At 39.9% G+C, this 25,255-nt stretch overlaps 2 protein-coding genes across 6 annotated transcripts in view; one reads left to right on the forward strand and one right to left on the reverse strand.

Moving 5' to 3' along the window:
- Positions 1 to 18,664, reverse strand: part of MRE11 (MRE11 homolog, double strand break repair nuclease) — a 50,011-nt gene extending 31,347 nt beyond the window's left edge. The window contains exons 1-11 of one of the 2 annotated variants that reach the window (XM_084611989.1): positions 18,450 to 18,664; positions 17,808 to 17,940; positions 16,560 to 16,720; positions 15,218 to 15,305; positions 14,203 to 14,344; positions 8,897 to 9,011; positions 7,123 to 7,308; positions 6,432 to 6,603; positions 5,795 to 5,875; positions 5,145 to 5,271; positions 1,997 to 2,097 (exon numbers count right to left, since the gene is read on the reverse strand). In XM_084611989.1, coding sequence (XP_084468115.1) covers positions 1,997 to 2,097; positions 5,145 to 5,271; positions 5,795 to 5,875; positions 6,432 to 6,603; positions 7,123 to 7,308; positions 8,897 to 9,011; positions 14,203 to 14,344; positions 15,218 to 15,305; positions 16,560 to 16,720; positions 17,808 to 17,940; positions 18,450 to 18,469 — 1,326 coding nt within the window. In that variant the 5' untranslated portion in view covers positions 18,470 to 18,664. Of the gene's footprint in view, positions 1 to 1,996; positions 2,101 to 5,144; positions 5,272 to 5,794; positions 5,876 to 6,431; positions 6,604 to 7,122; positions 7,309 to 8,896; positions 9,012 to 14,202; positions 14,345 to 15,217; positions 15,306 to 16,559; positions 16,721 to 17,807; positions 17,941 to 18,449 lie in introns of both variants that reach the window. The other variant, XM_084611988.1, reaches the window with a different exon arrangement.
- Positions 18,665 to 18,740: 76 nt separating this feature from the next.
- ANKRD49 (ankyrin repeat domain 49) lies at positions 18,741 to 23,171 on the forward strand. Of its 4 annotated transcripts, none has more exons than XM_084612012.1 (3): positions 18,741 to 18,863; positions 20,424 to 20,709; positions 22,158 to 23,171. In XM_084612012.1, the coding sequence occupies exons 2-3, from the start codon at positions 20,437 to 20,439 to the stop codon at positions 22,617 to 22,619; spliced, it is 735 nt and encodes a 244-aa protein (XP_084468138.1). In that variant the 5' UTR covers positions 18,741 to 18,863; positions 20,424 to 20,436; the 3' UTR covers positions 22,620 to 23,171. The 4 variants fall into 4 exon arrangements, with proteins under 4 accessions (XP_084468138.1, XP_084468137.1, XP_084468140.1 ...); XM_084612011.1 differs by having other exon boundaries at positions 18,781 to 18,918; XM_084612014.1 differs by having other exon boundaries at positions 18,787 to 18,914.
- The last annotated feature ends 2,084 nt before the right edge of the window (positions 23,172 to 25,255 follow it).

Here is a 25,255-nt window from a genome sequence, read left to right on the forward strand (position 1 = left end):
GTACCAATGTGAGATTTCTAAAAGATAGCTATAGCACTCACCCCAAGGTTTAAAAATCTGAAGTGCCATCCAAAATCGGAGAGGGAGGAGGTGTGAAGCATGCTTTTAGAAGTCTTAAAAGACTCTGATGCGTAAACTACAGAACCAACAAAAAAGAAAATCAATCTTCTACTTGTGGCATCTGACTCAGATAAAGAAAATGAACAAGTGTTGGACTGCACTGCTTTGGATTGTTATTGAGCAGAACCAGTCATCAGCATGGACGCACGTCTCCTAGACTGGTAGTTGAAGCATGAAGGGACATATGAATCTTTAGCGCATCGGGCACATAAATATCTTGCGACGCTGGCTACAACAGTGCCATGAGAATGCCTGTTCTCACTTTCAGGTGACATTGTAAACAAGAAGTGTTTACAATGTCAAAACTTGTTTGTCCGAGCGATTGGCTGAACAAAAAGTAGGACTGAGTGGACTTGCAGGATCTAAAACTTTACATTGTTTTATTTTTGAACGCATTTTGGGGTTTTTTTGTTGTTGTTTGTTTACACAATTCTACATTTGTAAGTTCAACTTTCATGATAAAGAGACTGCACTATAGTACTTGTATTAGGTGAATTGAAAAATATTATTTCTTTTGTTTTTTTTACAGTGCGAATATTTGTAATAAAAAATAAATAAAGTGAGCACTGTAGACTTTGCATTCTGTGTTGTAATTGAAATCAGTATATTTGAAAAGGCAGAAAACATCCAAAAATATTTAACTTTAGTGTATTCTATTATTGTTTAATCACATGATTAATTTTGTTAAACCGCACGACAACCCTACAATTTATACTCATTTCAGGTGGCTTAGATGGGGGAAGAGAGAAGAGGGAGAGAGAGAGAGAGAAAAGAATATGAATATATTACAGTAGCACTTAGGGACCTACGAACCAACAAACAAAAAAAGACAGTCTCTGCCCCAAAGAGCTTACAATCTAGTACAAGACAAGAGACGGATATAGATAGAATACAAGGAAACAACGAGCCAATACTGGTCAGCATGATAGGCTCAACACAGTGACTAACTGTTGTCAAGTTTTTTGTTGCCATCCTGGCAAAGGAGAATTTTGAGGAGGTTTTTGAAGGAGGATAAGTTGTTAGTTTTGCGGATGTTGACTGGGAGCTCCTCCCAAGCATGAGAGAAAACACAAAGTGGGAGATAGAGGTTGGTGCCACAGGCTGATCTGAAGCGAGAGAGAGTTAACATCTCAATAGCCAATAAGATATGATAGGTATGATGGGGATAGACCATGAAGGGCCTTGAAAATTAAGACAAGCAGCTTATGCTTGATGCAACAGAGAAGGGTGGGGAGCCAGTGGAGGGATGCAAACAGAGGGGCAACATGGTCAAAGCAACAGACTTGGAAAATGATCTCAGTAGCATCATTTTGACTGAGTAAGACAAGACTGCATTTGTCAAGACCAAAGAGAAAGATATTGATGATAAGAGCCTGGACAAGAATTTTAGCTGTGTGGATGGATTAGAAAGCATATATCTTAGAGACGCTAAGCCTGTACATGAGCACGTAGAGAGCGAGATCTGAGTCAAACAGGACCCAGGTTATAGGCCTGAGTGACATGCAGGATGCTGGCACTGTCCACAGTGATCAAGAAAGGAAGTTGAGGGGCGGGAGGGAGAGTTTAGGAGCTCAGCTTAAGCCATGTGGAGCTTGAGCTGATAGCCAGACATCCACGAGGATGAGATGTCAGAGAGAGCGAGCAGATATTTCAGTTTGGATAGAAAGAGACAAGTGAGTTTTCAGTACAGAGAGGGTAACTGAATTTGTGTTTGCAGACGAGATTACCCAAAGATAAGATATAGAGCGAGACAAGAAAGGGCACAAAGGACAGAGCCCTGTCAAATCTCCACAGGGAAAAAACCCTATCACCATAGCAATCAAATGTGTGATTTCATAAATGCACCCAGGACTTAAAAACACAACAATGAAGTTACCTGCTCTGCTGTCTGGAAATATTGCTTCACAAGGTCTTCCACTCTCAGGGTTGTTCCCTCCGAAGCAGGTCTTCGAGTGAGCTTTTCAAAATTAATCTCATCTTCTAGAAAAGATATATTAAAATAAGAACCTATTTTTGTCTTCATACATCAATTTAGGTGTTAAAAGCTACTAACATCACCCTGATTCATTATAATACAAAAGGTAATAAAAATTGAAACTTTGAAAATAGAAAAAAAGAGTACTTGTGGCACCTTAGAGACTAATCAATTTATTTGAGCACAAGCTTTTGTGAGCTACAGCTCACTTCATCAGATGCATTCAGTGGAAAATACAGTGAGAATGTTTTTATACACACAGACCATGAAAAAAAATGGGTGTTTATCACTACAAAAGGTTTTCTCTCCCCTCACCCCACTCTCCTGTTGGTAATAGCTTATCTAAAGTGATCACTCTCCTTACAATGTGTATGAAAATCAAGGTGGGCCATTTCCAGCACAAATCCAGGGTTTAACAAGAATGTCTGAGGAACAGTGCGGGGGGAGGGGGGGGAAATAAACAAGTGGAAATAGGTTACTTTTTACAATGACTCAACCACTCCCAGTCTCTGTTCAAGCCTAAGTTAATTGTATCCAATTTGCAAATTAATTCCAATTCAGCAGTCTCTCGTTGGAGTCTGTTTCTGAAGTTTTTCTGTTATAATGTGCCAGCAATGCCCCTTTGCCATGTACATTGGTCAAACTGGACAGTCTCTACGTAAAAGAATAAATGGACACAAATCAGATGTCAAGAATTATAACATTCATAAACCAGTCGGAGAACACTTCAATCTCTCTGGTCACTCGATTAGACATGAAAGTTGCGATATTACAACAGAAAAACTTCAGAAACAGACTCCAGGAGAGACTGCTGAATTGGAATTAATTTGCAAACTGGATACAATTAACTTAGGCTTGAATAGAGACTGGGAGTAGTTGAGTCATTATAAAAAGTAACCTATTTCCCCTTGTTTATTCCGCCCCCCTCCCCCCCCCCGTTCCTCAGATGTTCTTGTTAAACCCTGGATTTGTGCTGGAAATGGCCCACCTTGATTATTTTTTTTTCATGGTCTGTGTGTATAAAAACATTCTCACTGTATTTTCCACTGAATGCATCTGATGAAGTGAGCTGTAGCTCACGAAAGCTTGTGCTCAAATAAATTGGTTAGTCTCTAAGGTGCCACAAGTACTCCTTTTCTTTTTGCGAATACAGACTAACACGGCTGTTACTCTGAAACCTGTCACTCTGATAGAAGACACCTGGTAATGGATCAAGGCAAATAGATCACACTATTCCACATCAAGCACTCTCATTCTTACTAAAACCAAAAAGAAAAACATGGCACCATTTCAGACTGGGATTTTAGGCAAAGATTTAGCTATTGGGTTTTCAGAGATGTCAAATATACCTCAGCAAATTTTTCCTACAACTTTTAGATGAACATGTACTAAGGAAATGAATGTAGCCAGGAAGGGAAGAGAGAAAAAGCTCTGATAGCCTCCATGTGTGCACTGACTTATAAAGAGTTAGGGAAGTTTGTATGTGGATAATAAAGCTATTTCCTACCCCAGTGGTACTCAGATGTTCTGAAGTCAGGACAAATCCCTTGTCAAATGGGTAAATGTGTTGACATGTCTCAAGGAAAGAAATCACTGAAAAACCCAACTCTCCAAAGTTTTCACAGTCCCTATGGATGCTTTTAAAATCATATAAGTACTGCTACTCTACCTCTTAATTTGTTCACTTTTTGAGAACCCAACTGTGATGCAATTTCATGCACAGTATTAAACACACAGTTCAGAAAGGTCCTCTGAGGCCTTTAAGTCACTTTCTGTAAACTGTTGAGAAAGGGTGCTCCTCTGAACACCAACAAACAAAGAACACATACTCCTGCAAAAATTGTATGGATTTGGAAGGGTCCTTGCAGATTTCTATTGTTAGAGTCATGGTCCTTGGTCCATGTCTAGTTGGCAGCCGGTATCAAGTGGAGTGCCCCAAGGGTCGGTCCTGGGGCCGGTTTTGTTCAATATCTTCATAAATGATCTGGAGGATGGTGTGGATTGCACTCTCAGCAAATTTGCGGATGATACTAAACTGGGAGGAGTGGTAGATACGCTGGAGGGGAGGGATAGGATACAGAAGGACCTAGACAAATTGGAGGATTGGGCCAAAAGAAATATGATGAGGTTCAATAAGGATAAGTGCAGGGTCCTGCACTTAGGACGGAAGAACCCAATGCACAGCTACAGACTAGGGACCGAATGGCTAGACAGCAGTTCTGCGGAAAAGGACCTAGGGGTGACAGTGGACGAGAAGCTGGATATGAGTCAGCAGTGTGCCCTTGTTGCCAAGAAGGCCAATGGCATTTTGGGATGTATAAGTAGGGGCATAGCGAGCAGATCGAGGGACGTGATCGTTCCCCTCTATTCGACATTGGTGAGGCCTCATCTGGAGTACTGTGTCCAGTTTTGGGCCCCACACTTCAAGAAGGATGTGGATAAATTGGAGAGAGTCCAGCGAAGGGCAACAAAAATGATTAGGGGTCTGGAACACATGAGTTATGAGGAGAGGCTGAGGGAGCTGGGATTGTTTAGCCTGCAGAAGAGAAGAATGAGGGGGGATTTGATAGCTGCTTTCAACTACCTGAAAGGGGGTTCCAAAGAGGATGGCTCTAAACTGTTCTCAATGGTAGCAGATGACAGAACGAGGAGTAATGGTCTCAAGTTGCAGTGGGGGAGGTTTAGATTGGATATTAGGAAAAACTTTTTCACTAAGAGGGTGGTGAAACACTGGAATGCGTTACCTAGGGAGGTGGTAGAATCTCCTTCCTTAGAGGTTTTTAAGGTCAGGCTTGACAAAGCCCTGGCTGGGATGATTTAACTGGGAATTGGTCCTGCTTTGAGCAGGGGGTTGGACTAGATGACCTTCTGGGGTCCCTTCCAACCCTGATATTCTATGATTCTATAAGGTTCTAGGTGCTATGGTAAAGAAAATAGTAATACTGTCTCTGTTAATTACATATTTTACACAGATAGTGAACCCCTATATTAGTTTTAAAAGTTAAATACAATTCCCATGTTACTTTTAACTGACAAATTCTGTTTTTACCATTTTTCTCTTTTTGTTCACGATGTCTGAAAAAGTGTATAATGTCCTTTGGATTAGCTGTCCTTTCCATGAACTTCTGACTGAAACGATGAATACTGAATGGTTCAAAACCTCCACTGTAATCAACCTAAAATGAGAACGTCAATAGATGAAATTTGGAATAGAGGCAAGGAAACCAAGCACTTCAAATAGTCTAAGATGCATCAGTTTCTTTCTCGCTCTCTTTTATTTTTATTTTTTTAAATAAAAGTCTGAACAATGAGCCAGTCAGGTGCTAATGTTAACACCATACACTTAATTACCAATCCAGTCTCTCACGCCTATGTCTGGGAGTGCAGCAAAGGTAGCATGTATGCTTCTGTAAAGAACATCATCACATTTCTTAATAACTGATAACGCTTTCTATCCCACCAACCAATAAAGGAAGAGCTGTGACATGCACTGATGGGAATCCCATACAATTGCCTGCTGGAAAGTATTGATCATGCCAAAAAGGCTCAGGGTACATGTACGGTGAGGATGGGATTTAAAACAAACAAAATTTAAATTGTGTATGAGCAGATAAATTATTAAAAATAAAACTTGTAAAGAAATGTAGCATAAAGCAATCAAATCAACAAGAGTTTTAGAATAAAGCAACTAAGTCTTACTCGTAATCTTATGAGAGGTTTTTCTGGCTGGCGTGGATTTCCCAGACGCTCTCTTTCTGCGTTATCCAGCAGTGTTTCAACCTGAGTAGCACAAGCAGTAAGGGGGTAAATATAAAAGGTACTCTTCAGCAACTGTTACTTTCTCTGGTTGTAGCTACTTGGACCTTTCCAGCCATTGTCTAAAACTAAATGTGTTAGGGAGAAAAAAGTGTCAAATTAATAAAGAGCTTATGCACATATGCATAACAGATGGCAGAATTTGGCCAAAAATGTGTGAAACACAAATACCCAATCTCAACACAAAAAGACTGCGGTATTAGAATTAAGTTTCCTGTTAGTAGCTAACAAGTCTCCTCAGGTTTTCATTAGGTAGTTCAGTGTCATATCAAATATTATAAAGTTCTATACTATGTGAATACTTCAGTATTAGATACAATTGTGATCCTTCATTCGACTGGCGATTCTAAGGAAGGGAGGGGGTGGCCAGTATTGAGAGACAGAGTAATGAAGAGACTTTCCCCAGGCATCAGCATGTCAGTGGCATACATGGGGAGAAAATGAAGGTGTTCCAATTTCCAGTCCTACGCTAACCACAAGATCACGTTCCCTTCCTACAGTTCAAGTACAAGGCAGTTACCTTTTCCATACAGAATACTTGTACCGCTTGTGTTACTTTTGGATTGTCTGGATTAAAAATGTCTGGATGATCAGCAAGAACAATGTCCTCTATGTAGAAACTTCGTACGGTTTCAAGAGGAATCTTCTCCATATTCATTTTTTTGCCTTTAATGTGAAGTAAACCAATGTGCCTGGAATTAGATAAATAGTTTTTCAAATGAGGACAGACAAGTCACAGAATTCAGATCAAAACTTTGGTTAATGTCTCCTTCATTCTTACATTAACCCCACTGAAAATCCTTAAAGCAGTAAGAATGTGCTCAGAGCAGTACTTCAGGTCCTGCCTTCAGGACATTACACCTGTAAAGGCCAGATTACACCTAGTCATTACATGAGAGTGTGTGTACGTGTGGAAGTAGACAGGATGCAAGGAGCCCCTTCGTTTTTCCAGGCTAACTCCACCTAAGTGAACAGAGTTAAACCTACATACAAAGCTGAATTTAGCTTAAAGAAGCCAAGGCTACATTATCATAAAATACTGATTTTAACCTTTTGGCTGATTATATTATGTAATAAATTGTCAGACAGAACTACACTATATCCCAATACATTCCCTCATATTTAAATACATTTATCTTCTGGGTAGGAGATGTACTGCTCAACACAGCATGCAAGAAAAATGTTAGAACAAAGCTCAAGAAAACACACACTTTTTTATAGCTTCCCCTGGTGACAGAGAAGTAACCACTGAACTTCCGGGCTGAGACACATAGAAAAGTTGCTGTTCATTTCGGGTTGGAGCTATTTTACATTCATGTTCGTGACCCCAAATAACAAGGTCAATAAAGTCATCTAAAAACTGCTCTGGAATGTAATTGGTGGCTCCATGCTTACTCCTGTTTCAAAGAAAAGGAAGAGAATTAGAATAAAGTACAGTTTTGGCTGTTTTGTGGGAGCAGGGGTAGGGGGAGAGAACAGTGGTAAAGCACTAAATTTAAATAATAACCAATATTACAATTAAATTTGGTTTGCACTTTTACAACATTTGGCAATGCCTATATTTCATATGCACATGGACAATAAATACTCCTTCTTTACAATGTCCATGCACAGATAAGAGTTATTATCCAAATGCTGAGTTAAGAGAAATACTATTTCTCTTGGTTTTTAATAGAGGTTATTTTTCCTAACAAGTAAGAAGGTACTAAAAAACTCAAATATCATTTCTGTTCTAACATTAAGCTTATTTACTTCTGTTTTCTCCCTCTCCCAAGCTGTGGCTTTGATGTGGGCTCTTTCTCCTTTCACTTGGCTTGCATGCTCTTCACTTTTCCTCCACACGAACCTCTTTCCCATCTCTCAAACCTTTTTGTTACAGCCGCTGTTTAAAGAAAAAAATTCCTCCACTTCTCTCTTTTTAGGGTTAGTCCTAAATCCTTAATCCTCATTTCCCACTCCCCTTTACCTTTTTTCCTCTAAAATGGGGACCCAAAATTGACTCCTTCTATCCAGTTATTGCTGCTCCTTCAGCCAGCTGGATGGGGTCAATAATAAGCACTATCTGATGGTGCTCTCTCTACAACATTCCCAGACTTTTGCCTCCCCATCTTTTTCCTGAAAGTATCTGTAACACATTCACATACTCTTTCCTGAACAGACACAGACCAAAACTGATGAGAATGTTGTGATTTTCACTCTTTGCCTGCTAACATTTCTGGGAAATAACAGCTGCGGAACAGTACAGGCATGTACAATACTCTTGCCAAGGTAGATTTTTTAAATGTTGGAAAATGCAAAGGAAAACATGGGACTTGCAAACCCAACTCACTTACAGTTCTTGTGCCTTTCTCTACTATAATCAATCAGTGGCTGAGCTGTTATTCCAGTTATAACATGCAAATTTATAGACTCATATTTCTCCTCACACACATTGAAGTAATACAGAGTAGACAATTTACAGTTATTTTGTGACAAACTGCACCCTCTCCAGAAACCTAATTGCTGAGGCAGTGCTGTTTTCAACCTCCTTATTCTGTAATCAGATCAGCTGGACAGGGTTGTTACAGCAAGAACTGACATATTCCACTTTCTTGATGCACCTAATATCCAACAGTCTTAAGGCTAGTCTACACTGGCAGCATTTTAACGTGGCTCGTGTAATCGCGGCAGAGTGCTGGAAGAGAGCTCTCACAGCATTCTTAAAAACCACCTCGAGGGGCGTAGCTCCCAGTGCTGGTGCATTGTCTACACTGGCATTTTACAGCGCTGAAACTTGCTGCGCTCGGGGTGGAGGGGGTAGAGGGGGGCTCACACCCCCGAGCGAGAAAGTTGCAGTGCTGTAAATTGCCAGTGTTGACAAGCCCCAAGGTAGCAGGTGTCAGGTCATGAACCTAATTTTCCTACATAGCATTTTGAATATTTTTGTTGCACAAAACTGTACATCTACTTTGAAAAAAAAAATCACAATCCAGTCAATATTGTTACCTGTTCTGATGAATTACAAACAAATTAAACCAATTATCCTCATCTTCCTTTGGTCTCAGCATGGTTACCTGCTTATTGACAAACATTCGATATAGCCTCTCATCTGGTATAGATCCTGGAATGTGCATGGCAAAATGTAAATCAGTGTTACTGTACAATAAATTACGTTTTTAATCAGCAAAAGCATGGAAGGTGAAGTTGTGTGGCAAGATTACACCTTATCTTTTGATTGTTAAAGAACCTTGAGGCACTAACACAGATTTGATCAAGGTGATTTTATTATTTATTATACTCTGTCTGTAAAACGGAGACTCAAACTTGAATTTTTTATTTTTTTTTTTTTTAAAAAAAGGACTAAAGTTAAAATTAATTCCAGCAGGTATTACATTTGCCCTTGAGTCCCCCTGCCAATTATCAGGTTTTACAATGAAGTTTATTCTTTTTATATATATATCTATCAGGGCTGTCCATTAATCGCAGTTAACTCATGCGATTAATTGTGATTAATCTTTTTAATTGAGTTAATCGCTCTGTTAAACAATAGAATACCAACTGAAATTTCTTAAATATTTTTGGATGTTTTTCTACATTTTCAAATATATTGATTTCTTTTACAACACAGATGACAAAGTGTACAGTGCTCACTTTATATTATTTTTATTATAGATATTTGCACTATAAAAATGATAAGAGAAATAGTATTTTTCAATTCACCTCATACAAGTACTGTACTACAATCTCTTTATTGTGAAAGTGCAACTTAAAAAAAACAAACACATTTGTTTGTTACAATATAAAACTTCAGAGCCTTCCAAGTCCACTCAGTCCTACTTCTTGTTCAGCCAATCGCTAAGACAAACAAGTTTGTTTACATTTATACAGGAGATAATTCTGCCCTCTTCTTATTTACGTCACCTAAAAATGAGAACAGGCGTTCTCATGGCACTTTTGTAGCTGGCATTGCAAGGTATTTACATGCCAGATATGCTAAACATTCATATGTCCCTTCACGCTTTGGTCACCATTCCAGAGGACATGCTTCCATGCTCATGATGCTCGTTAAAAAAAAAAAAAAAAAAAGAGAAAAAAAAACGTGTTTTTGTGACTGAATTCTTTGGGGAAGAATTGTATGTCTCCTCTTCTGTTTTACCTGCATTCTGCCATATATTTCATGTTACAGCAGTCTCGGATGATGACCACCCAGCACATTTTCGTTTTACGAACACTTTCACTGCAGATTTCACAAAACGCAAAGAAGGTACCAATGTGAGATTTCTAAGGATAGATACAGCACTCGACCCAAGATTTAAGAATCTGAAGTGCCTTCCAAAATCCAAGAGGGACGAGGTGCAGAAAATGCTTTCAGATGTCTGAAAAGAGCAACACTCTAATGTGGAAACTACAGAACCTGAACCACCAAAATAGAAAATAAACCCTTTGCTGGTGGCATCTGACTCAGATAACGAAAATGAACATGAGTTGGTCCGCTCTGCTTTGGATTGTTATCGAGCAGAACCCAACATCAGTATGGACGCATGTCCTCTGGAATGGTGGTTGAAGCATGAGGGACATATGACTCTTTAGCGCAACTGACACATAAATATCTTGCGATGCTGGCTACAACAGTGCCATGCGAACACCTGTTCTCACTTTCAAGTGACATTGTAAACAAGACGTGGGCAGCATTATCTCCTGCAAATTGTAACAAAACTTGTTTGTCTGAGTGATTGGCTGAAGTAGGACTAAGTGGACTTTTAGGTTCTAAAGTTTTCCACTGTTTTATTTTTGAATGCAGTTATTTTTTGTACATAATTCTACATTTGTAAGTTCAACTTTCATTACAAAGAGACTGTACTAATGTATTTGTATTAAGTGAATTGAAAAATACTGCTTCTTTTGTTTTTTACACTGCAAATATTTGTAATAAAAATAAATATAAAGTGAGCACTGTACACTTTGTATACTGTGTTGTATTTACATCAATATATTTGAAAATCTAGAAAACATCCACAAATATTTAAGTAAATGGTATTCTATTATTGTTTAATTGCACAATGAATCTTTTTCATTGTGCAATTAAACACACACACACACACACGTTTCTCTCTCCCTTTTGGTTGTATGTGAAAAGGCTAAACAAAAATTGACTACGTACAGGGAAGTAGTGAAGTAGACTCAAAAAATTGCTCTGTTTGCAAAAAAATGGCCATCTGTGAAACCAACCTATTTTCTTCATGCGTTTGATCCTGAAAGGTGCAGTGTTCTCAATGTCAAATCCAGCCAGGGGTGAGTAACCTCCGTTCCTATTGACTTAAATAGGTGCTGGAGGCACTCAGCGCCTAGCAGAATCAAGCCCTAAAATAATTTATTTTGGTAAAGCTTTTGTGTTTTTCATTTGACGTGTGTATTTTAAAGATTATGCCTTACATCACAGAAACAATAAATCCCCATACTAGAATTTGAGGGCTGCTTGGAATTTACTCCCGGGAGAATTCTGCCCCCCAAAATTAAAAACTCTGCACACAATATTTTAAAATTCTGAAAATTTTATTTGTCAAAATAACACTACATAATCATGCCAGTTTCAATTATTTTGCTAATTTATTTCAAAATATCTGTCAGCAAGTATGTCTGTATTGTTACAGACACACACACAAATTCCCCCAAGAGTAACAGAATTGAAAGAAACCCCTATGACAACCCAGTTCCTGTTTCTCTGCCCCCTCCCTACGCCCTGCAGAGCCCAGCCGGGGGCCAAACACCCACAACCCCTCCTCCCCAGAGCCCAGGTGCGGGGTCCCCCTTGCCCAGACACCCGCCCCCTCCCCGCTAGAGCCCAGCTGTGGGGCCCCCTAGCCCTGACACCCACCCCCCTACTCCTCAGAAACCCAGGGATACAGAGGAAGAAACAGCCTGATGCTAGCTTGTGTGGAATTTCCTGCACACCGCTGTCTTCTTCCCTCAGGGCATGCTGGGAACTGCAGCTGCCAGGAACCCTCTAGCTCCCTCCCCTTCCCCCGGACAGTGTCTTCTATGTGCAAGCTCAGCTCCGCTGGGTCCAGTGGCCCCTAGTGGCAGCCAGCAGCACTGCAGCCTATTTCTGTGGATAAAGGACATTCTGCGCAAAATTAAACATTAAAATTCTGCATTGCACAGTGGTGCAGAATTCCCCCAGGAGTAGGCACTGCCCATTTTCAAAAGTTTTCTGAGACATATGCACGTACCTTTGGGGGGGAAAGCACAAAATAATTTTTGCCTCTAAATCTCCTCCACAAAAACCAAGGAAGGCACTTCAATAAAATCCTTAAAAGTAATCATCATTTCTATGAGGAACTCAAGTACTTCTTCACCAAGGAAGAAGAGTTGCTGTTTTTTTTCTTTTAACTTGCACATAAGAAAAATATTATTGCTAATCTACAACACTTTTAGCAAATACATCTACTTAAAAGGTACATTTTTTGTTAACACTTTTATATGTTGTGTGAGATATGAACTATTAGTTTCACTAGATTTCACTTATTAAATACCTCTCTATATAAAGGCCCTGATCTGCAGTGAAATCTACTTATAATTAGGGCCTTATTTTACCAGCAACACTTAATAATCAAATTTCCATTTCCCACTATCATAACTTGAAAAAAAAATCAACTCTTATAATATTAAACAAGAGGTACAAGAGGCAGGATGTGCAAAAAAAAATTAAAAATACCAACATGTTATGGATACGACACAATGGCTCATAGTGTAATACAATTATTTTTGAAAAATGTGAGGAAAACTACCGTCTAAACAAAAACCCAGAAAATAAAGAGAGAGCACTACATGAGAGGAAGGAAAAAGGAAAGGGTCCTACAAATTGAGGCAGAAGTCTATCACAAAACACCTCTGAAAGAGAAAAACTTTCAGGTGTTTCTCAAGTGGTGAGGAATTGACTGAGACAGATGCTATTTATGCAGCAACTTAGGTGGACAGGACAAAAAAGGCCTCTGTGCCAAAAACACTATTTCAGACAAGCATAACAAGTACTATTAAAAAATCCCGAACAACGTTGAGTTGTCAGGATAAAAAAGTGGAGGAATGGGTTTCATTCAACAGCAAGAGATTCCACTGTAATAAACAAGTATATCCTACATACCACCATATCAAACTTGCTGACCCCTAACACAATAGAAGAATCCCTAAAAGATAGCTACTGTCAAGAGCACAGATACTAACCTCAACAGGACTGACAGGAAGTCATAAAAGTATAGATGAAATACGCACCATTAAGAGTTTTATAAACGAAGACAAACTAAAAATCAATTTTGCCTCTTTACAAGCAGCCTCTGAAAAGAATGTAGGGTGAGATAAAGTGATCATGGCTGCTCCACTCAGCGAGTAAACATGCTGTACTGTGAACAAACTAGAAGCCAATGATAAAGGCTGTTAAGAGAGAATTTCAAAAAAATGGAACCTCATCTCAGGATAAGAGAAACAGCATGTGCACACATGCTTTTGAGCTATGTCTAACAGAGGGGTGGGGTAAACTTTTTGGCCCGAGGGCCACATCGGGGTTGTGAAACTGTACAGAGGGCTGGGTAGAGAAGGCTGTGCCTCCCCAAACAGTCTGGCCCCCGCGCCCTCACACTGCCTGCCCTCTGACTCCCCCCCACAACCCCCAATCCATCCAACCCCCCCAGCTCCTTGTACCCGGGACCCCCACCCCTAACTGCCCCCCTGAGACCCCACCCCATCCAACCCTCCCTGCTCCCTGTTCCTTGACTGCCCCGATCCCTATCCACACACCCCTCTCCCCCCAGACTCCACTCCCAACCCTCCCTGTTCCCTGACTGCCCCCCCCCCGCCCCGAACCTCCACCCCATCCAATTGCCCGCTGCTCCCTGACTGCCCTCTGGGTCCCTGTCCCCTTACCATGTTGCTCAGAGCAGCAGGAGCTCGCAACCCTGCCGCCCAGCCGGAGCCAGCTGCGCTCCCCAGTAGGAGTGGCAGGCCAGAGCACTGCCCACATGGCGGCAAGAAAGGAGGGACAGCAGGGGAGGGGCCAGGGGCTAACCTCCCTGGCTGGGAGCTCAGGGGCCAGGCAGGATGGTCCCACGGGACAGATGTGGCCCGCGGGCCATAGTTTGCCCATCTATGATCTAATACCTTTTCCCAGAAATATTGATTCTAAGATTCTTTACCTGGCTCACTACTTCTATATGAAGAAAGAATATAAACCTCAGTAAGAAAGGAAGTAGCGTTCTGTGATATAAAGAAGGGTCTACACATGCTTCTGAAATATCTAGCTGAACAGAAAGAAAGCTTACCTAATCCATATAGAGCAATTTTTGTGCTTCCCTTGTGGAGTAAAATGGGACTAATGTCTATCTTCTCTACAGATGATGAGCGTCCAAAATGATTCAGCAATCCTGCACTGCTTAAAATATCCAATGCACACAATGCATCTGCCTATTGTAAATATTAAGGAACAGAAAAATAATTAATTTGTACTTAAATTCAACTTTTAAATTTGTTCAACAATGCAAGACAAATAGTAATAGTTTATTAAGTATTATAAAAAGGAAGTCTGAATGAGATCTGGCTTGGCTAAATTGATTGCTCAGTATGAACTGCCAAGTAACATTTTTGCTGTTATTAAATAGCTCATTTTTTTGTAGGCTGTGAATAATAGTAATAATCATGTATTACAGATCCACCATGTCAAATGCATAATGAAAACGTTTATGAACAGTAGTTTGAGAGCATGAGCCTTCTGCACTTTTTTAAACTTTAATAACTTGGCTGTTTTTTTAATTTTAAGCAACAATTAAAAATATTTGACCAACATTGTGATGGCTTCCTTCATACAGACCAGAAGAACTAACTAAAGCTGTAAATCATTTTAAAAGATACAGCTAACAATTAATCTAAATGCATGGAAAAGGACTGAAATTAAAACTCATGATATTAAAGACATTTTCTTACATAAAAGAATGTTGAACTTTTCTACGCCCAATGTTTTGAAAACCCTTTCAATGTGTCTTACTTATTGCCCCCAAAAATGCCTTCATCCCATCTCTAGTTCTAGAAATCCCTAAAATAAGGTATTAGATAGGCAGATCATATGGTCCCATATCCTCTCCTCCCACCCCCCTAATAACTGAATGTAAAGCCTAACATGTCAGTTTGAGTCTGACACGAGCAAAACAAAGGACTCTGGAAAATGCTCCCAGTTAATTAAAAGTGAAATGGGGTGACTGATATTAGTAACTTGTTCCCAAAGGAAAAAAAATACTTGTATTTGTACAATGTTATAATTTTTGTCATCACTATAATAATTACCCCTGTGGGATCATCATGATTGCCATGAATACTAAAAACTGGAATAGAAATGTTGAGATTCCCATCCTGGTAGTTCACCCATGGAAATCTGAATAGGAAAAAAGTTTACATTTGTTTACAAGCTATTTGCATACTCAACATTCATGACACAATTTTTCTTATCAAAACAACAATTTAACTTATACAGAAACTTTAACTGCATATTAAACCATTTTATGAACATTAATAAAGAAGCATTGAGCAACACTCTGAAGCAGGTGATTATTAAATGAGGTTTCACTTTATCTAAATGAAATGGGACTAAGAGAGGAAGGGCAGTGGTTAAAGGCACCAGTTTAGGACTTAGAAGACCTGAGTTCAGGTTCCTGCTCCACCACAGACTTCCTGGGTGATGCTGACAAGTCACTTAGGCCCAGATCCTCAAAAGGTATTTAGGTCCTTAACTTCCACTGAAATCACAGAGCTTAAATGCCTTTGAGGATCTGGGCCTTTGTGCCAGTTTCCTACCTGTGAAATGGGAATAATAGCACTGCTTTACCTCGCAAGAGTGTTGTGAGGATAAATACATTAATAACTGTGAGGTGCTCAAATTCTGCAGATGGAGGCCATAGATATAGCTTAGACAGACAGTGCGCAGGAGTGTAGGGGAGGAAAGGCATTACATTAATTTGGATAAACAAGACTTTGGATACAGATGGGAGTTTGCACTGTACTGCATCACTGTGTTCACCTGGTACACACTTTGTTATATTTAAGGTTGAAAAATTATTTCACATGTTCTCCTTTAAAAAAACAAAACCCACTCCTTTCCTTTTCAACATTCATGCCTTGTCTCTGTCCAAAGCTGAATTTTGTTTTCAGTTTAATTTATGATGTTAGAATCTTTCCGTCCTAAAAGCTCAAAATCCTAGCTAGAATTATGGGGGCCCAATCCTACAAATACTTAGAGGGAACAATTTTAGTTCATACAAGCAGTGCTACTGTATTCAATGACTATTCAAATGAGTATACTAACATCATGTTTCCAATACTGAGCTTACATATATCAGAATTTATATGACACGCAATACACCTAGAAAAGTCATCCAAAGATGGTGACAAAGTTTATAAAAATATTTAACGAGTTTAAAATTTTCTCAGAAGATAGAATGAGGAATTGATCCTGCAAGCTGCTCCACACAGTGGACTACTGAAAGTGCACAGAAATCCACTGACTTGCAGAGGTCTGCCTATAAGCCATTTACAGGATCAGACTCTTAAATCTACTGCAGTACCTAACTGTACCTAACCAGCAAATTGCACAACATACTGTAGTTATTTCATCACAGTAAAATATACTTACTTGCTAAAACCAAAATTGACTGACTGGTCACTCAAAATTTCAAATTGTACAGGATGATCACCCATGCAATATTTTCTTAATAATTCAACGCAGGTGTGTAATGTTTTTCTGGAAGGTTTATTTTCATGGAAAAGATCCCCACCTAATAAAATAAAATCCACCTGCACAAATCAAGAGCTTTGTTATAGTCAAATGGTATTCTGTATTATCTTAAAAGTAATTCCCTACATGCTCTTATAAAACATTAATTTTATGTTGAAGTGTATGGAATTTCTTACCAGGCCTTCAATGTTAATACCATATTTTTAGATTGTAAAACAAGTAAAACCTAAAATGCTTATAGTTAAATTAATCTAACCTTAATATTTCAGTGTCTAACAATGATTTAGAAAAACTAAAAGACAAGTTTAATTTACAAAACCCAAAACCACAACAACAACAAAAGTATACAACACTTTGCAAAGCAGCACCTCAGAATTCTTAAAATCAATGACAAGGAAGGAGCCAAAAACAGGAGTTCCACCCCAGTTTTTTTAAACTGAATTTACTAAAGTAAATGTTTAAGTATTTCACAGAGGAGAAGCTGGAAATTTATTGTCTCTAGCCCTAGGAAATCATTATTAATTCACTTTGCATTAATTTGATAAGGATGCCCAACCAATCTGAATTTCTGAATTCATGTTAAATGAATGGATATTCAACAACAACAACAAAAAAACCTCAGCCAGGATTACAAATATACCATTGGATCTGTTTATGAATTATTATGCTCATAAGAATAGAGGGTAACGTTTTCAAAAGTGCTTAAGTGACCTGGAAGCCTAACTCCCACTTTAAGGGGCACCAAAGCCTAAATTCCATTGACATTTAATCCTGCAATTAGCGCCAATGTGGGTCTGTCTTCATGGAGCTCATTCTAGTATCAGGAACTCAATTTCCAAAATAAATGGTTCACTCCTACCAGAGTCCCTGAAAAGAAAACTGTCCAGTACTTCCATTATTACATTTAAAGTACCATATTAGCTGCTAAGACCTGAACATCAGCTACATTTCTACTCTCGCTCAAACTCCTCTTTAGATTGAGCAACCTTCTTGTAACAACTTCAGAACAAGGGCCGCAATCTTGCAATCTTCAAGGGGTCCACAAGATCCAGATATAGGATTGGGACCAACCTTCCTAATATTTTCCAGAAAGCATCCAAAGTCCGTCTCAGAACCTTATTTTCCAAAAGACGTAAGACTGCTTACTTCTTTTTGTTGAGCATGTCTCAAAATTTCATCAAAAGTTACAAACGTATCATTTCCACGCACAGGATCCTTCTCCAAGTACCCAAGGTGAATGTCAGTAGCAACCAGAATTTTGAAGGTATCTTCTTCACCCCTAAATTGAATTAAAAAAATAAAAATAGAAAACTGTACTATGAATTCAGCTATTTCCACAGCCTTTTGTACAATAAACTTTCACCAAAAATCACTGAATGCACAGTCTGGCACAGAAAACATTGTATTTTGTAGACTTAACAGCACACCATCAACTTAAAAATCAAGTTTGTCTCAAAATGTTTAACCTACTTCTGTTTCAAACACCACCTAAAATTACGGTAAATGAAAGAGGTTATGGACTAGATCCCACAAATGGATCCGTGCAGGGTTGCACCCATGTGGATCCCTCTGAAGGATCTTCTAATCTTAAAGAAAAAAAAATTTTAGTCATAAAACCACAAATATTGGCTGAGAGAAACAGGCAGATCAAGTACTTGAAACTATATTTAATTCATTTTAAAATGAAACTGAATAGCTTGCCAGCTGTCTGTTTCCTTTCAAATGGAACAGAAACATATGCAATGCTCGCATAGGGAGGTTATGGGCCTGAAAAGAACAGGAGCTTACCCTGAGTTGATGCGACTCATCTCTGCGCTCACAATGGCTCCAGGTGGATAGGACTCCGCACGCAGCAGTTCTGGACAGAGCCTGATGGGTCAGTACAGGGCAGACAATTGCCGCGCGCTCCTCACCCGCCAGCTCGACCGCGTCAGCAGCCCGGGCCGCGCCGCGCCGCGCTTTCAGTTTCCATAGCGCTGAAGGGGCGGGGATAGACGGAGTAGCGTCCTCTCGCGATACCTGCCCACCCGCTCCCGCCTTACCTGTGCCTCCTCGAGACCGGCGCAAGGCAAGGGACGCAATCGGTCAGACTGGAACCAATCACAGGCAGCGCCACGGCCACTTCCGGGAGCAGCTGAGGACCGGAAGTGCTATGCTGGGTTCCATTTGTGTGCTTTCACCCGGAGCGGGAGTGCGACTGAGGTGGGTGTTACTGTCGCCAGCCGGCTCCGCCCGTGGAGAACGTGAAGCTGGGCAGGTATTTTTTGTCCCTGGAGCCGCTCAGGGCGGGACCCAGTCACAGCTCGGAAGCTCAGCAGCGCCCGGGTGGATCGGTGCCGGCGCCTGGCTGGGTGCCTTCCTTAGCAGGAGCGCCCAGTGCTCCCAGAACTCAGTGGCGCAGGTGGTGGAGTAAGTGGCACTCGTTCCCTGGCATCAGTATTGCACCTGCTGCCCCGGGAGACTGCTAGGGGGAGTCTGCAGGTCTTGGCTGTGGGGTGGCATGTGAACCTGAGCTCTTGGCTACTCTAGGTCACTACAGATCTCATGGCAATGTGAATGCCACGAGAAGTATTGTGAATCTCAGACCTGGCTAGAGTCCAGCTCAGGTTGCCAGTCACCTGAGACGTGTTTTGCATCCTCAGAACAAGCTGGGATGAGGAACAAGAGTAAGTTGTTTGGGGAAGTAGTATTAAACCAGTTACCCTGCTGAGTACAGTGCTGACTAGCTCGTCTGCTGTGCACTAGCTGCATCCTAGGAGCAGGAGCCAGAAGGGACAGGTGGGCTCAGGGAATAGGCAGAGGAAATGGACAAAAGGAAGCTGGCAACAGTGGGCAGGAGGCTGATAGTGGCTTCCATCCCTTCTCTTTGAATTTTAAAGATGGATAAATTTCAGAGTAACAGCCGTGTTCGTCTGTATTTGCAAAAAGAAAAGGAGTACTTGTGGCACCTTAGAGACTAACCAATTTATTTGGCTCATGAAAGCTTATGCTCAAATAAATTGGTTAGTCTCTAAGGTGCCACAAGTACTCCTTTTCTTTTTTTAAAGATGGATAAACTCATTTTTGGGTGGGGGCAGGATGGATTAAATTGAGAGCATGCTTTTGAGGATTGCACGCTCAGACAGTTCCTACAGTTTCACTGACAGAGAAAAATCCTGTCTAGCTGAGTATAGGATTGCCTTTCTGCCCCAGTCATGGGTTTCTCTCCTAGCAGTGGTGCTTTACGGAGGTGCTCTCCTTCTTTCTCACCTCATCTGCACCCTGAAGCTAACCCAGGCTTTTGGATGAAATGTATACATAAGTCATTATTGTTACAACTCAAAAGTAAAACAGAAGCAAAAATTAATGTTGAAAATAGACATAAAATTTCTAAACACTGTTAACCATTTGGCTGCTGTAGGGTATTCCAAACACATTATGCAGAATGCACATTCAGTGCTGCTCCATATACTTTTGCAGATGTCATAATTACTGCGTACAAGCACTCTATTTCTGTGGGGGGTTGATAGCAAATATGTTAACTGCAGCTAACACAGTTCCTGTTTACAAAGCCAGTTTGGTAAACGTACATAAAACTGGAATTCTTAAAATTGATTCTTGAAAATTTTCACAGTGTTGCTGCTGTTAGCACACCCCTTGTTTTAGCTTTTGTTGATGATTTATGTCTGTGTGTTTGGCAGGAGGTAATGATGAATGACTCAGAAAAGAGGCAAGACAGCGCAAGAAGAAAAATATTTAACTCTGTACGTTTGACATTTACAGATGCTAACTAAAAATGAATGAAAGCAGAAAATCAAATGAGAAAAGTGCTGACAATAGAGAAGATGACAGAGAGGAGTTACTGGAATTTACTGAGAACTTTAACCAACTTGAATTGTTGGAAACACACAGACATCTAATTCCTATAGGAACTCAGAGTCTTTGGTCAGGAGAGTCTGATGAGGAAGATGAAGAGGAGGAAAAAAGTGAGGAGTGGTACCAAATGCAAGAAAAAAAAATGGAGAACAATCCAGAAAAACTGCTGCTTTGGGCAGCCGAAAAAAATCGGGTAAGAAGGAGGTTTATCCACTATATTTTTTTTTGACTGTATTACCTTAAATTGGTATCTATGCAGATTATGCTTAAAAAACAAAAATCTAGCCATAATTGTTATACTTTTGTAAAGCATACTGGGAGCCCAGCTAATTGGACATTTGGGGCCAGGTCCTGCAAGTTAATTCACAGGGGTGGCCTTCCTTTCAAGTCAGCAAGGCTCCAAATAAGTTCAGGTGTCTCTCCATGCAGCTCAGCTTGCAGGATCAAGGCCTTGATTTGTACCAAGAGCTCAAATACTAACACTAATCTGAAAATATTGTTAACTGAAAGAGCATTCTGGGTATTTTAATACAAATTATGAGCCCAACAGGTACACTCTTAATCCTAACGTATTGCTTTAATACATGTCATATTAAAACAAAGTACATTAATTTTGAATGGTGAAATGAGGTCCATCTCTTGCAAATGATCTGTTCGCCCTGTGTCAACTGAAGCTGGCTAACTACTTCCAATAAATTGGAGAATAATTTTTTGAAGGATTTTGTCATTGTGTGTGTGTGTGTGCATTAACAAACAGTATTCTACCAACTGTAAAGTTGGTTAAATACAGCCAGAAGTAACTTTGTGCATATAGTTATCGTGTGGCAGAGTTCTACAGATTATGATTGTGGCCAAGAGTTTAGTAGGATTCAATGAAAGATTGATTTGAATCCATCTATAGAGATAAGACTATCAAGAGTTCTCTGTAGAGGATAACTTTTTAAAATAAGGAATCTAAAATCTTGTGCTTTAGGGCATAAACTAAGCACTACATGAAGGGAGTTAGGATAACCTGGGGCAAGTTATTCCATAATTGGAAACGGGGTTGCTTGAAGTCAGTGGGACTGAAGCAAATACCTTTAAGCACATGCTTTCCTGAACTGGGGCCAGAAACAGGATTCTGTACTAAGTAGACTACTGGTCTGATCCAGTGGGACAGTTCCTGTTTATCCATAAGATTAAAACAAACCAAAAAATTCTTGTCTCAAACATGGTTGTCCCCCACCCCAGTCAAAACTATGCTATATATATACAGAAGATGAACTGTGTTTTGACTGAAGGGGAAGATAGTTACTTGTGACAGAAACATTCCCATTAAGTGGTACTTTATCCTATATGCACTAAAATCAACAGACTATAAATTGACCTTATTTAATTACACTTGTTACATAAACTGCTGTCTAAAAGTACAGAGTTTGTGTGTATGCATGCACCAGCGTGTTCATGTCTGGTCTCCAAAAGAAATGGCACCAGTAAAATAACTGGTGGTATTTTAAAATTGTTTGTGTACAAGCTTCTTCCTGAGACCAATATTATAAACTTCCTTTGACTGCATGCCAGGCTGGCTCTAGATTGTAGAAATTAAAGCAGTGCATCTCATGGGGTGAGGGTTATATTAAGCTGTCTGTCTTTCTTACATAGCTTAGTACAGTGCACAAGCTCCTTTCTCAAAAGCTAGCTCCCGTTAATGTCCAAGACGAAGATCAGTACACTCCCCTCCATCGAGCTGCCTACAGTGGACATTTAGATGTTGTGCGTGAATTGATTGACCAAGGTGCAGATGTCCATGCAGTGACAGTGGATGGCTGGACGCCTCTACATAGTGCATGTAAGTGGAACAATACAAAGGTGGCTTCGTTTTTACTTCAGCATGGTGCAGATATCAACGCTCAGACAAATGGATTGCTGACACCATTGCATCTTGCTGCAGGAAACAGAGGGAGTAAAGAAACACTTGAATTGCTGCTGATGAATCGTTACCTGAAACCAAACCTAAAAAATAACTTGGATGAAACTGCATTTGATATTGCTCGAAGAACTGACATATATCACTACCTGTTTGAAATTGTAGAAAATTGCACAAATTCTGTGCCAGATTCTTAAAAATTCTCATTATTTAAACTTTTGAATATGAATTTCACTTACTTACTCTTTGTAACACGGCATTCTTTACACTTGCACCTAAAACTAATGGTTTCTCCCCACTTCTCAGAAAAGATTTAATGGGCGATGTTGTAGAAGGGGAGGTCTCATGATTAAGATTTCATTATTTTTGCAAAATAAATGACCATATACTTACTCAGACATATTATCACTTATATACAATGGGACTTGAGGTGTTCTGCAGAATAAAGCTTTGGTAAATTTAGTAATTTGCAGTGGGTCTCTGCTTAATCAGTGTAAATTAGCGAGGATCTACTGTAATTAAAGTCCAAAACACTAATCTCAAGTCAAGGAGAGAACTGGAACATTAACCGTTAAGTAAGCTAGCAGGTTATGCACAAATTGGTAGTTACTGTTTGTTTTAAACTTTGAAATACTTGTTTTAACGTCTTAAAAACTACATGAAAATGCCGACTGAATGTAACTAACTTATACAGGGGACACTCAAAATATAAAGTTACCTTATTTTAAAATAAAATACTTAACACTAAATATTGTTTGTGTTATGGATCTTTGTTGAAGGCCTAATAATCAATGAAATTGTCTGTTCATAGACCAAGAGGATTATTCCTGTAGTGTTAAAAGCAGTTCCAGTTTAGTTTTATTGATACTTTCATATGGAGATGACTGTCATTAAGGGTACTGTTTACACTCTCCTTCAAAATTAGCAAAAAGAAAAGGAGTACTTGTGGCACCTTAGAGACTAACCAATTTATTTGAGCATGAGCTTTCGTGAGCTACAGCTCACTTCATCAAAATTAGTTAAGGAATAATGTTTAAATGCATCCAAATACACACTTGTCTACAAGTTGAAGCATGTCAAGGTAAACAAAACACTGTTGTGTCTGACTTGGTTGGAACATTTTGCAATACACTACTGAAGTCCCTTCTGCATCTGATCCATGCTGAAGTCTTGTACAGTTCATTCTAACACAGGAGTCAGGACACCATTGTAGTTCCATGCATTTCATTTTGTGTTTTTTCTCAGATAGTCTCTCTAACTTTTGGACAGCTCCCTGAGTTTACTTCTATATTTGATCCCCTTTTTAACTGACAAGTGACCAGTATTGTCAAATATCAATATTCGGAGCACTCAAATATCATGAGGCAGGCACAAAAAACATGAGATTGGATTAAAAATCATGTGATTTTAAAAATAATGCATCTTGAGTTCTCACTGTTCTTCTGGCTTTTGAACGTTTTTGGGTGCACTTGAGTGACATTGGCAAGCTTTTCTCTGCAACCATAAGAGCTAGAAACTTACTTTCAGCTTTTAGTTTAAAGTAGATTCTCATGTATTCACATGAGCCCAAGAGCTAGAGCTTTAAGACCTACACCGAACATGATGAGACTCATAATGATGAGACTCATAATGAAATCACAAGCATTGGCAACACTGGATAGTCTTTGACTCCAGCATTTTCTCCTTTTGCCAACACCTTCCTCTCCAAACAGCTCAGGCCTAGATCCACAAAGGGAATTGCAGTGCTCAGCTTTGCCTTTTAGGTGCCTAGAAAATCACAGGAACAACACGGCAAGCCACAAAGCCTAAGTTAGGTACCTAAATAGTGAATGGAAAGAGACAGGCTCCCTAGCATGTGATCTACAAAAAGTCAGTGTACTGGCTGGGGAGCCAGGTAAGCTAGCCAATGGGAGACACGGATGAGAGGGGTGTGTCCTAAGCCACACCTCCTCACAGAAATAGGCACATAACTTTGGGCTGCAGGGACACAAGGCCCACAAGTAGGAACCCATTTCCTGCAGTCAGGTGGCTTAGGTGCCTAACTCATTTATTGTGAGAATGAGTAAGGTGCCTGTCTCACTCTAAACAAAATGACCAGCGCAGGAGGTTAGTTCAGTGGTTAGAGCATGCACCTGGGATGCAGGAGGGTCATTGGAGGAGAGGGACTGGACCCTGGGTCTTCTAACCACCAGGCTACAGAGTCTTTCTCTCTCTGGACCAATGATTCTTTAAATATTTAAATACACACCAGAAGAGCTTCAACAAGAAAGACTAAGGGAGCCCACCTCACAACATTCTGTATCTCAGTGGTTAAAGCACTCTCCTGAGAGAGTGTTCAAATCTTCTCCCCCAGTCAGGCAGTCTTAGTAAACCTGCTCTCTTTCAACAATAGATTCAGCCCTTCTGAAAGCAAGCAAAAGTTTCATGACTGAAGTAGAGTTGCACCTCCTGTCCCCAGTACTTACGTTGGGAAAAATGCACATATAGAACTTATCAATGTTGCAATTCACTTTGAAAAATGAACATATCTGGATTATTAACTAGCTGCAATAGTATACTTTTTCAAACCTGAGTTATTTTTCCTGGAGTGTGAAAAGAAGGGCGTGTATCACTTTGATTTATCAACAGCAGGTGTTAAAGTACATTATATTTGAAGCAAAAATCACTGCTATCTGTGTACATTTATGACTTTTCAAGGAATTGTACAGCATGTTTCTGTTGTGAAAAACAACTGCTTTGGTCAGGGAGCTGCGTTCAAATCAGTGGTGGTGGTGAAGATAATGGTATATTTTCAGCAATGCCATCAGCCCAGAAGGTGCCCCATTGGATAGTG

This window comes from Lepidochelys olivacea, assembly GCF_965140295.1.
Source record: "Lepidochelys olivacea isolate rLepOli2 genome assembly, chromosome: 1".
Classification (NCBI taxonomy): Eukaryota; Metazoa; Chordata; order Testudines; family Cheloniidae; genus Lepidochelys; species Lepidochelys olivacea.

What these genes read in the sequence shown, in the direction of transcription:
- ANKRD49 (XM_084612012.1), top strand. Translation starts at nt 20,437, where the DNA reads ATGAATGAAAGCAGAAAATCAAATGAGAAAAGTGCTGACAATAGAGAA. An exon ending in GGGCAGCCGAAAAAAATCGG is followed by an intron (nt 20,710 to 22,157) that starts GTAAGAAGGAGG and finishes TTTCTTACATAG; the next exon opens with CTTAGTACAGTGCACAAGCT.